General features: G+C 34.9%; 2 protein-coding genes across 5 annotated transcripts; one reads left to right on the plus strand and one right to left on the minus strand.

The window, feature by feature from the left end:
- The first annotated feature begins 101 nt into the window (after positions 1-101).
- On the plus strand, positions 102-7,784 carry LOC105155586 (ankyrin repeat family protein). Of its 4 annotated transcripts, none has more exons than XM_011071479.3 (4): positions 102-460; positions 2,928-3,323; positions 6,682-6,798; positions 7,231-7,784. In XM_011071479.3, the coding sequence occupies exons 1-4, from the start codon at positions 181-183 to the stop codon at positions 7,242-7,244; spliced, it is 807 nt and encodes a 268-aa protein (XP_011069781.2). In that variant the 5' UTR covers positions 102-180; the 3' UTR covers positions 7,245-7,784. The 4 variants fall into 4 exon arrangements, with proteins under 4 accessions (XP_011069781.2, XP_088733568.1, XP_020554190.2 ...); XM_088877442.1 differs by having other exon boundaries at positions 7,237-7,784; XM_020698531.2 differs by lacking the exon at positions 7,231-7,784 and adding an exon at positions 6,894-7,185.
- A 25-nt stretch (positions 7,785-7,809) lies between these two features.
- Positions 7,810-10,192, minus strand: LOC105155587 (subtilisin-like protease SBT1.7). Its single transcript, XM_011071481.3, has one exon. It carries the CDS (start codon positions 10,190-10,192, stop codon positions 7,883-7,885), a length of 2,310 nt encoding a protein of 769 aa, XP_011069783.1. The 3' UTR covers positions 7,810-7,882.
- Between the last annotated feature and the right edge of the window lie 2,156 nt (positions 10,193-12,348).

The following is a 12,348-nucleotide window of genomic DNA, read 5'->3' on the forward strand; positions in this document are numbered from 1 at the left end:
TAGTATAATAAAAAAAAATATATTAATATATTTTTTTTGAATAATAAAAAAATAAATAACCCAAATTAATTATATGGACAATATGGTTAAGATTCCGCGGATTAAGATATGTAAATTGCAGAACCCTTCCCCTCAAAAAGGAACAGTCGTGAGAGGGTTTAAGCCAAACCAGAGGCAGCCATGGAGGAAAACAAAGAAGAATCACTCCGCGAGGCAGCCCGAGACGGCGACCTTGGCAGAGTGAAATCCCTGATTGCATCCGGAGCTGATGTCACCTACTTCGATGGTGAGGGCCTGACGCCGCTGATGCACGCCGCCAGAAACGGCTACCCTGAAGTGGTGAAAATGCTCCTCGATAGCGGCGCCCCCTGGAACGCTCTCTCCCCTTCCAATCTCTCTGCCGGAGACTTCGCCATGGAAAATGGTCATCAATCCGCTTTCGACATCCTCCTCAATGCAGGTCGATATCTTGATGCAAATTTCCACAATTTTGCCATGGAAAATGGTTGTTTTTCCATGCAATTTTCTTTGTTCATTAATAGATTGAAAAACTGAACTGCTTCCATGCAACTTTCTTTGTTTTTTTTATATTTGGCAATTAGAGAGCCACGTGGTACTGTAAGTCAATAAGCCAAATTATTCAGTGTTCTTGGAGATATGAACCTTGTACTAGCAGGATAAGTTACTTATCCCCTGTCTTACGGTTAAGGTTTCCGAGACGTTGTGCTTTGAGTTAATTTCTATCAGGTTTGCAGCATTTTTTCTAACTTATTTGATATGTATAAAAATTAAGTTATGCTAGAGTTAGTACCCACTTTAAATCATATGTTGGTTGGAGTATGACCTTACCCAATCTCCTTCACGGTGCTAACTTTTTAGTTTCCTTTTTCATTTGGGCCTGACAAGAAACACAAACAGATGTTAAGGAGTCCAAACTGTTCGATGGTTGAATCACAAATCACCTCAAGGTTTTGTAAAAAATTAACGTGACCTATTGTCTGCTAAGTAGGTAATGGGAGAATTCATTTTGACTAAGAAAAGTAGACTACATCTTACACTGGTCACCAACTATGCCAATGTATTAGTTTCCATCGTAACATGCTCAATGTGTGACTTTGAAAGATGAAGTTGATTACTGTACTATGTGCTTCTAATTTTATGGCCCTGTTCCAGGTGAAGGCTAGTGATTCTGCTACTTGAGAATACAATTACAAACTATCTCTTGATAGCAATTTTATTCATTTGAAGGGTTGTGAAACAGTTATATGCATAATATGCATGTAGCTGCATATATACTTGCACAACAGATCTTGCTTGTTATGTTTTAAGATCATGCATCACAAGTCTCAGCTTATGCATTGTACAAAGTGGAAACAATTTAGGGATAACAATTTTCTACTAGAGCAAGGTAAAAGCTATGAGGCATCTTCTATGCCAGAGTACATTCTGCAATATGCTCAATTGCTTGCTCCTTGCTCCAGAGCTGAACCTTAGTGGCAATATTATTTTTCTTGCAGATTGCTCAATGTTAATAATATCAATAAGAGTCTTACCTACACTGCCATTATTTTTCCTGACTGTTTGATGCAATCTCCAAGCTAGGGGTGCAAGACTAGTTGAGCTTGCGAACCGGTTTCACTGGAACTCAACTAGAGCTTGAGCCTAAATGTTTCTGTTTAACTAGCTTGCTAGCATTTTTTTTTCTTCTTTTTAATATATATTTTTTTGTACTTTTATATATTTAATTATATATCCAATTTAATGTTCAAAATGTTTTACAATATATTAGAATTATATCTAATAAATATCTCATTTTTTATTATTAATACTTTTTCTTATATTATCTAACTTCTATCTAAAAATAAGCTTAATTTTTTAGTAACTTTTTACAAATCATTTGTAAAGAATTATATAATATATTTCATTTGATTTTTATTAAGATATTTTAATATCAATTCCTTAATATCTTGTACTTTTGTAAATTAATAAATTCTAACAAATAACAATAATTTTCTATATTATCTTGTTAGCATATATGTTGACCCAAATACACAACTATGTATAGTATTTCTATTTTATTGCTTATAAGCTTATGTTGACATTGTGATAATCCCTATGAATTAATACTAAACATAATAATAAAAATGAATGATCAAACAATTACATTTATTTTCATTGATGTTGTATTATATGTATGTGTAAAATAGATGAACTGCAGCTTCATTTATAAAGTTCTTTTATGTCTTTTACATTATTGATAAGTATAAGAATTTTAAATTGCTATCATCATATCTTAATAGTATATTTTCATAATTATTTCTCATTTTATTTCTAGCAAATAGCTTTTTAATGTTTATATATATCATTGCGATTTAAAATATATGACTATATCAAGTTATGTGTAAGTATTTAGAATGCATATTTTTGACATCTTTTACTAATTATGTTACGTCTAAATTAATATTAGATGTATGATAAAGATATTATGAAGCTATATTCCTAGCATTAAATTAAATTAATGTACACATATTTTTTAAAACTTTGATTGTATGAATAATCAACTAATAATAATTATTATTATATATAATTTTTAATTAATTATTGTTCTGTTTTCTTTACGTCATCTCATTACTTTAAAAGACAAGGAATATATTTTTATTATTAAATCCACAGTAATTTTTCTTTTGACAAGCTAATGTTTTTTTAATAAATTTCTAAAAAGATAGTAATTATTTCAAATTTATTTTAAATTCTAATTAAAAATAAATTTATTTTGATGAGCTTGAGCTACTTCGAGCTCGTAGTCAAGCATGCGCCTCAAGATTTTGCCGAGCTCAACTCGAGTTCTATTTGTTTCAATCCCTACTCCAAGCTATTGCCTTCTATGTAATTCATTCAATTAATGGTAGGTTTTTGGTTATTTCTAGGCATACAAGCTGAATTGATTCTTGGAACAATAGCAAGGAAAGACAATGCAGATGGTAAACCTAATAGGGATTATTTAGAAGACAGGGTTACTTTTAGTGAGGATAAGGTAATGGATACAAAAAGCAAGGCTGTTATGATGGCTTGGGAGAGGCCACTAATGGAAGCTCATGCAAAAGCTATTTGCTCACGAGGTGGGCACATATTAAACGTTGGGTTTGGCATGGGTCTTGTGGATACTGCAATACAACAATACGCACCTGTGTCACACACTATTATTGAAGCTCATCCTGAGGTCTATGATCGTATGCTTCGCACTGGGTGGGGTGAAAAGGAGAATGTGAAGATAGTGTTTGGTCGCTGGCAGGATGTTCTCTCTCAACTGGAATCATACGATGGTAAGATACACACATATATTTTTTCTTCTAGGTGTTTTGGTTATATGACTGATGCACAAGGAAACTGTGTTTGCTGTGTGTGCCAACATGTAAAGCCTCACTTTCGCATGTAATCTTTTTCAATTCTGAATTAAAGGTTCTAATCCAGGATATCAAAGTCAACATAACTCAAAATATTCTGCAAAAGACTCCTGTGTTTCATATTGTGCTTCCATAACTAATATGCTGTTTATGACCTCCTTCTTGGTTGCTCTTCTAGGCTGGTGTTTGTCTAATTTTCGTTGAAACATGTGCTAGTGCTTGTTTGTTGGGTGAAAAGTGGGTGTATAAGAAAGTGGAAGTAAATAGGGACGTATAAGTATAAGTTTGGTGTTTGGTTAGGAAGAATTGACAGAGGTGAACTAAAATTGGATGTATATGAAACCTTCCCTTGGAGTCCAATTTTGTTTCCGTCCAAAAAATTGGGCGGAAAAATGAAAGTATAAGGCTAAAAAGACCAAAAAGTATATATTTTATTTTTATTTACTCTATTAGCCATACATATAATTTCCCAACATTTCTTTTTTCCTTCTCCCGATAATAACCCCCTTACATAATTGTTGAGAAAAGATAACCATATGAAAAATATTCTTGTTGTTTGGTGAATATTTTTGTTAAAAAGTTTTTAAATTTTTGGTAACTTCAAATTATTTTACCATAATATTAACTTGTTTATTTTGTAGCACAAAATGAAGAGAAAGAGCTAATCACTTGAAAAATTAGCTTTCCATTCTTATTCTATTTTTCGCGTGCCAAACAACCTAAGAAAAATTATTATTGTTTCCTCTCCCTCTAGCCTTTTCACTTTTCCTCCCCGTTTTACTTCCCTTTTCTCTGATCGAACCAAATGAACCCTTAAGCTCCTATTTCAAAAGGTACTTTTGAGATTATGATGTGTTAGATTACATTCTGACATTAGCTCTTAAATTGTTTAGACTGCTCATGAAATGCATAAGATGTTAGTAATCTAATATTTTTATGTGGGCAAGCAGAATGAGTTTTTTAAGATCTTAAAACATAAACTATGCATCCAACTTATTTGAGATTATAAGCTCTTATCTTTTGGACCTTATAATTTCCTCCTTTAAAATTTATGCCTAACATTTTGTGATATCTTATATGGTCTCAATATAATTCAAAATTTTTAGCTCATCCAAAGAACATTAATGGATAGTTATTCAGTGACTTTATGTTTCAGATAATTTGTGGTCAGTTTCATCAAAGTATTTACTATATAGTTGAATGAGTACCTCTTTCTTTTATGGATCCTTGCCCAGAGACCTACTTTCTAATTGAAACTGAAAATGGAAAGACACAGTCTGGGAGCAGAGGTGGTTTCCACACAATAATACGTATCTGTGTTGCCTCATGTACTCGCATTTCAAACCAATACACTTGGCAGGCATACTTCTGCGGTTTTTTATATATATTGTGAAAATTTGATTTTTATCTTAATTCTGTAGTGATTATCGTCAGTGGTTGTACTCAGGTAAAAGCTTGAAGAAAGCTGAAGTCTCTTTGTTTGGAAATGACATTTTAGCTTTAATATGATTTATGAATTTCTTTTTCTTAGTAATATACTTATAACAAAGAATATCATATCTGAATATGTTGCTTGGCAAGCTTGACTTGATTGTTCTACTTTGATGAGCTCGATTACAAATGAATAGGCTTGTGGAATATTAAGTGGGCCCTAGCTTCGTGTATTTTGTTCAGGAGGGGTGGAACCCTAGTTTTAATTACTTTAGTGTGGTGTAACCAAGTATATCAACTATTTGCTTACTCTTGATATAGATTGGGCCTCTGAATATATCCTAAGTTGTCACTATTGACTTATATTCCACTTGTTTGTCAGTTAATTAGGTGATGGAGATCCAAAGAAATATGATAAGAATAATAGTAATAAATAATATTGAGACGGGAAATTTTGTAGTAGTATAAATTTAGTAGGGTTCTATTTCCTAGTTTACCTTATTCATTCTTTGCTGTAAGCCTATAAATACATGGGGTAAACTCATTATTCAATACCTTTGAAAATAGAAATCTTTAGATTTAGCATTATTAGCTTTAGGGTAGTTCTCTTACATCACTAGGTGCTTTTTGATTTTGCACATCATTCAATTAGTCCTTTCCAATTTAAAGAGTAATTACAGAGACTTCCGCTAAGGTTTCCCCAATATAAAGGACTTCCCAGTAGTATATCCACTAGCATTTACTTTCTTTAAGGTTTGAGATAAGTTTACAGATTGCCTTTCTGTTGTTACTGCTGTGGCAGAAAAGATGATGCCATCAAAGAGAAATAGTGAAAATTTTGATTCTACCTCCATAACCACGCTCAGCATAATTGTTCTATATGGTAATCTACACTCCTAAGCTTTGTCTAGATTTACACAAAAACCCCCTTTTAGTTTGCCAGTATATGAAACTCTTTCGTAAGGGGTAATATTTGTTACTTCTTGTAAACTATTGGAATTATTCTCTGTTGTAAGTAAGTACACTTTGGCATATTGTTTTTTACTTAAACATATTAGAAATATGGACTAGTCATCTGTTACCGCATATACTTCAACAAGAAGTTCTAAACCAAAGTTGCGCTTCTTTTATTAATTAGTAAAAATAATTAAGATCACATAATTTCTATATCATTTATCTATTATTTTCTAAATACCTTCTTATTTAAACAAGTTGAAAGTAATAGTAAATATAACAAAATGCTCATATTCTGAAATGAACAAAAAATAAATTGATTAAAAGTTCTTATGTATAGTCATTCTTGTACCACAACAACTCAAAAGTCTAGAATGCTCCCTTTAGTTACCGCTATTGCCCATAGTTCACTTTCATGCGAATATGAAGCGGTAAGAACGTAGAAAAGTAGTTAATCCATGTAGTTCAAATTCATGTAGACTGTCACCAACTTTAATTTAGGGTTAGACATTTGAATTTAGGTGTTCTGTTTAGTTGAAGGATAGAAATGCCTTATCATACTTACGGTAATCCTATCTTTTTCTTTCATGAGCTACAAATTGCCCTATACAAAATGCCCGTATATTAAAAAATCTTTATGGAAGTCCCTATGATTAAATTTAATGTATAAATAATGGAGAAATGCTTGCATCTATCTTTACATGGATATTTGGTAACTAAAGTAGAGGCAATTTTCTATTAGTTGTTTTAGGTATCTTTCAGACTTCCATCACTTCTTTCTCTTATTTCATTTCTAGTGATTGTTGTTTGATATATACATTTCCTATTGAAGATCAAGTACTGCTTATTTAAATGACTTTAACAAATAAAACTCGCTGGTTCCATTTTTCAGGGATATTCTTTGACACCTACGGTGAATATTATGAAGACATGAGAGAGTTTCACCAATATCTACCACGATTGTTAAAGCCTGGAGGAATATATTCATTCTTCAATGGTCTTTGTGGTGGTAATCCCTTCTTTCATGTTGTTTATTGTCAGTTAGTTGCTCTGGAACTTGAGAATTTGGGTTACTCAACACAGTTGATACCCTTACCTGTGAAGGAATGCTTAGGAGAAGAAACGTGGGAGGGTGTGAAACACAAGTACTGGCAGTTGGATACTTATTACCTTCCTGTTTGTCAGTCAATCGATGATGCTGACTAATAGTTTATTTACATTGTGTTTTTGAGTTTTGTGTTATGAACACGTTAACATGTACTAGAGTGTAACCTGTCATTCGGTTCTTCCATAGTAGAGTCTGAATATCTGATTGATAACGATGGTCTTTTCTCTTGTTTCTCCTGGTTCATGATGTTTGACAAATTATGCTAGGTAATATATATGCTTTATCGGATTTCCTTTTGCTTAATATAAGATATTATGATTATTGTCTGTGAAGCTACAGATGGATGATACAAAGACCATGAGATCTAATGATCAAGTATCAACTCTCCATCATGAGAAGGAGGACAATATGATGCCTACCTCATTTGAAGGAATTAACTTGTAACAGCATCCATGAAAAGTAAGTAGAAGAATATAAAACCAAGAACCGAAGTTTGCACTTTGTATGTGATGTGGTAATGGTGGTTGGGAACATTATGAGGGGAGCCCTGAAATCTGAAGGAAGTGACGGCTAACTCAAACTTTCGTGAACTTATTGCACATTTTGTGACTCTAAAATTATTGGCTTGATCCAATTTTCAGAACCTTGATTATTTCTTGAATATATACATCAATTTCTGTTTCAGCAAAAATATAAACAAAAGAAGAGCACTAAATATCAAGAAATGTATGAGGAACACTGTCTCGTCATCGAGTTCTGGTCCGTCTTTAGGGTATTGGTTTTAGTTCTGTTTCTTTCTGGACTACTTTGACTTCTATCAAAGCTCATAAACCAGCGGGTTCACCCTGTTTTGCGGATGTAGAGACACGGTTGGGGAATGTTTCAGCTCCTTGGAGATTTAGTGCCTGGATATTATGGGGATAACATGTGCATTTCAGAGTGTAGGGTGCATTTCTTACAATTATTAGTATACTACCAAATTATTCTATGTCCAACTAAATACAATTGGGCTACCAACTATGTGCTTTCCATCTGACCATTCCAAATGAGCGTAGCTGGTCGTGCCTGAGGGCATGGACCTTGCAGTGAATTTCACTGTGTAAGTCTTCTTCTCATTTGGATTGCTGAAATCGAGCACCTCTGGAAGAACCAGAATCTTGACTGCCTCTGTCTCCTGAGAGATTGTGACCTTGTAAGTTGCTGGATTGCCCACATTTGTTAGGGTCCTTGTATACTTGACTGTTGTTGGTGCACTGCTACCACCATTTGGGCCTGAGGCTGTCTGCAGGGGAACAGCAAAAGATGGATAGTTAAGACCTGCTACGCTGTATTCCTTATCCACCTTGCAGGAATAATCTTGCTTTGTGATGATCTTGATCATACTTGAGCTATATTTTATGGCACAAAGGAAGTTTAAATAGTCTTCAACTGTGATATCATACACTAGGCCAGGGTCAAGAGCTGATACAGGGTCCACATGTCCAGCACCGTGATCAAATGGTGTTGATGCCATTCCAGTTGCAACATCTTGAATTCTTTCTCCATTCTTGTATTTACTGTAAGCTGTTGTCATTAGTGCTGATCTTATAGCTGCAGGGCTCCATTCTGGATGTGCAGCTTTAACTAGTGCAGCCAAACCACTCACATGTGGGCATGACATGGAAGTACCAGAAATTATGTTGAAGTCCACATGACGGGTGTCTTCAGGCAACCCTGTAGGACCAACTTTTCCTGTCCAACCGGCAAGTATATTAACACCTGGTGCTATTAAATCAGGCTTGAGTATGTCTGGCGTGATTGGGTTTGGACCTCTGGAACTGAATGCTGCTACCACAGGGGATGGTTGAACACCAAGTTGGGTGCCTGCGGATGCAATTGTTGCACTTGGATTAGGTTCAGAAAGTATGTACTTTTTTATCTCATCACCTGCAATCTGACCCACAGCTGCTGTAGGTATAAAATGGGCATCAGCAACCAGTTCTTCTCCAAAGGCATCAGTGTTTGAAAGAACCATCCCAATGCCACCTGCATCTTTTACTTCTAAACTTTTTTGTGCCCTTGGATTCATCCCTCGGTCACAAACCACTATCTTCCCCTTAACTTTTTCTGGAATTAGACTTCCTTTCGTGCATAGATTGCCATTGGATGTACTACTAACATTACGAGCATACACCAGTGGCATTAAGGAGCCAGCTAAGGATTTCCCACTGTAGACTGATGCCCCAGTTAATTTCTTTCCATTTCCAAGAGTAACATATGCTGGAAACTGACGATCCATTGTGCCGGCTCCGACTGTGGTTATCCATGGTGCAACATTGGACAAGCTTCCTGGACTGGGCCCTCCATTTCCTGCTGAGCATGAAACTAGAATCCCTTTAGAGGTTGCTGCAAATGCTCCAATTGCAACTGTGTCTCTGAAGTATTCAGAGAGAGATCCACCCAGTGACAGTGATAGAATGTGCACACCATCTTCTATTGCCTTCTCCATTCCTGCTAGTATGTCGCTGCCGAGACATCCTCCAAGCCAGCACACCTTGTATGCTGCCACCCTGGCATGTCTGGCCATCCCACGAGCTGTACCTGCAGCATAACCAAAGAGACTTGCTCCAACAACAGTTGATCCAGCTGCTGTGGTTGATGTGTGTGTTCCATGGCCGTCGTCATCCCTTGGGGACTTTGATTCTGCTGTTTCATCAATTGGCCCGAAAGCGGCTTCATAACCTTCTGAGAAAAACCTTGCGCCAATGAGTTTGCGGTTGCAACTTGATGAGTTAAAGGTTCTGCCGACTTCACACTCACCCTTCCACCCATTGGGGAGTGGGCCTAGTCCCTTGTCATCAAAGCTGCTTGCTTCAGGCCAAACTCCAGTGTCTACCACACCAATTATTACTTCACTAGGGGTGCTAGACTCAGGTAAGTATGCATCACTGTTGAGGAGTCCCAGGAACTCTGGTGATCTGGTGGTGTGGAGTTCATATTTTATGTCTTCCTGGACTAACAGAATTCCTGGTTGCTCTTTGAGGAAGCCAGCTTCCTCAGCTGTTAGTTGCACAGAGTAGCCATGGATGACATTGTTGTAGATGTAGAGCATGTTTGCAGAGTCTGATACTGACTTCAAAGATGAGTCATACCACTGGAGGTGATCATCAAAACTTGCTGGCATATTTGACTTGTCCATGTGAATGATGAATATCTTTTTCTTCTGCTGGTTGTTCATGTCTTCTGCCTCAACAAATGCATGGCAGAGAAACAGAACTGTCATCAATGGAAGAACTCTGAGCTTGGATATCTTCATTTCTGAATTGGAGAACCAGAGAAGTCCGATGGTAAGTTCTTTTCGCTATATAAATTTTGATCGTGTAAACAGAGAGAGAGAGAGAGAGAGGTTCTTGGGTCTTAAGTTGGTGTACTCATGCTGATAATTTTCTTTTCCTGTGGCAAGCTCACATGTTGGTGCATATATAATAGTCTGGCTCAAAGCCTTAATGAGGACCCACTTTAAGTTAGAAATTGGAGAAAAGTTGATTCCTGTTATAGATTCAATTATTCATCTCCAATCAAGTGATGTTAGATTTGGAAGAATCTTTTTGCATTATTGTTACATAACAAAAGTTGCTTGTTCTTTGATGAATAGTGCCAGTAACCTGCAGGTACCAGCTGCTGTCATCTCTTTCCCATGTGTACATAACATTCTTATCTTGGTAGTTGGTATTTAACTTATTGCCATGCTCAACTACATGCTTCAGGTTTGCCTTTCTCGTTATCTTGCGTGCTTTACGTTATATGGTTCAGATTGTTTGGAAACTCTTGTTATTGCAACCATCTCTTAGTTTTACAAGTCCGAATGTGCCATGTGATGCCTATTAGAGACAAACATTTTGAGTGGCTTAAATCTCAAGACATGTCCCTTTTATGCTTATGTTTCGCTAAGACTTATGATGCTTTACAGGGCGTTTTAAAGTTTATAAACTATTACAAAGTGTTCAATAAACTTTTTAAAAAAAGAGTTTATAAGATCTAAAATTAAGATGGTAGAAGTTTGTAAGCTCTTTTGAAAAAAGTAACAAGATGTTAACTTATTTTAAAAATCTCAACGAACTATCTAAAATTAACCAGCATATTACTTTACCTAAACCCTTTGGCGAGCTTATTTTAGAAATAAGATTATGACATCTTATAATCTTGAAAAATATTTTATAAAGTATATAAACTTATAATAAGTTAAGCAACACCCTTTTCGGCATCAGTACTGTCTACCGAATTCATGCATGTGTGAAATTTTCAGGTAAATGCATGAAAAGCTCTAGTAACAGAATTTTGATGAAGCTAAATTTGCTGATGTAAAACTCAGGAATGAAGATGTTGAGTGATGGATTGAGGTTAAGATTATGAGAACTGGAAGCATCTGTTTCAAGTTGGGAATGATTATGAAAAATTGATATAGACATGATTGATATGTTTATGGGGGATGGGCTGTCAAGACCTTTTCATATTAGGGGATTGTAGCATGATGTTACCTGTTGAATAATCAGTTGCGTGTCTACTTCTAGCTAATAGTATAATAAATTAGTAGATTAGGGGAAAAACATTCAAATATAGGGGGAGATAATGCCCATTACGCCTAAAGTTTTGTTCCTTAGTGGATGAGCCAGATGGGTTGAAAATGAGTGGAATTCTGGTCACATAATTGATGACTTTCAAACCCTGAAGTTACGGAGTGTTGTGTATTGATTGTGGTGCGATAGACTATGCGTTGGATCACTCAGTTGGCCGCTTTTCTCTTTGTTTTTAAATGGGATAATTACGTTTGCACTTCTTACCTATGATTTTTTAATACAAGCCATCTTGGTTTTTTTTTTTTTAATTACAAAAATTATTCTTGATAATAAAAAAATATAGATAGTCTGTTTAATAATGTTTGATTTTTTAGGAGTGTATGTGTAATTTTTGAAAAGGCAGGGTGGGTTTGTGTAAATTATGTTGATGTTTTCTGTGAGTGTATCTGTAATTTTTTAAAAGGTGGGGATGATTTGCTTAACTAGATCATAGGTTATTCCCTTTTAAATTTACGTTTTTTTTATGATACTAATTGTCGTAGTATTCTGTACATACATGCATATAAAAAATATTTTTTTAAAATTTAAAAATAATAATATAAAAAGAATAAAAATACATGAAAAAAACACATCATGTTTCACAGAAGATTAATTTAGGAGTATTATCAATATGATAGACAAGTTGGTGATAGGGTGTTACAAATCGTCGTTTGTGAGTAAAAAATACTTCTCTTTTTTATATTAATATACACGACAGATTGATTACGTTATGTAATATATCAAAATTTTTTAAAAACAATTCATCCCATAAATAAAAAAATTTCATCATAAAAAGATATTCAAGACCCTCATCGACTATACTAATAATTTCATAATAAATCAATAAAGTTGATTA

This window comes from Sesamum indicum, linkage group LG2 (assembly GCF_026168435.1).
Source record: "Sesamum indicum cultivar Baizhima isolate 11 linkage group LG2, ASM2616843v1, whole genome shotgun sequence".
In the NCBI taxonomy this organism is placed as follows: domain Eukaryota; kingdom Viridiplantae; phylum Streptophyta; class Magnoliopsida; order Lamiales; family Pedaliaceae; genus Sesamum; species Sesamum indicum.

Coding starts and splice junctions, on each gene's coding strand:
- LOC105155586 (XM_011071478.3), top strand. CDS start 181: ATGGAGGAAAACAAAGAAGAATCACTCCGCGAGGCAGCCCGAGACGGC. Junction 461..2,927: donor CGACATCCTCCTCAATGCAG/GTCGATATCTTG, acceptor GGTTATTTCTAG/GCATACAAGCTGAATTGATT. Junction 3,324..6,681: donor TCAACTGGAATCATACGATG/GTAAGATACACA, acceptor TCCATTTTTCAG/GGATATTCTTTGACACCTAC.
- LOC105155587 (XM_011071481.3), bottom strand. CDS start 10,192: ATGAAGATATCCAAGCTCAGAGTTCTTCCATTGATGACAGTTCTGTTT.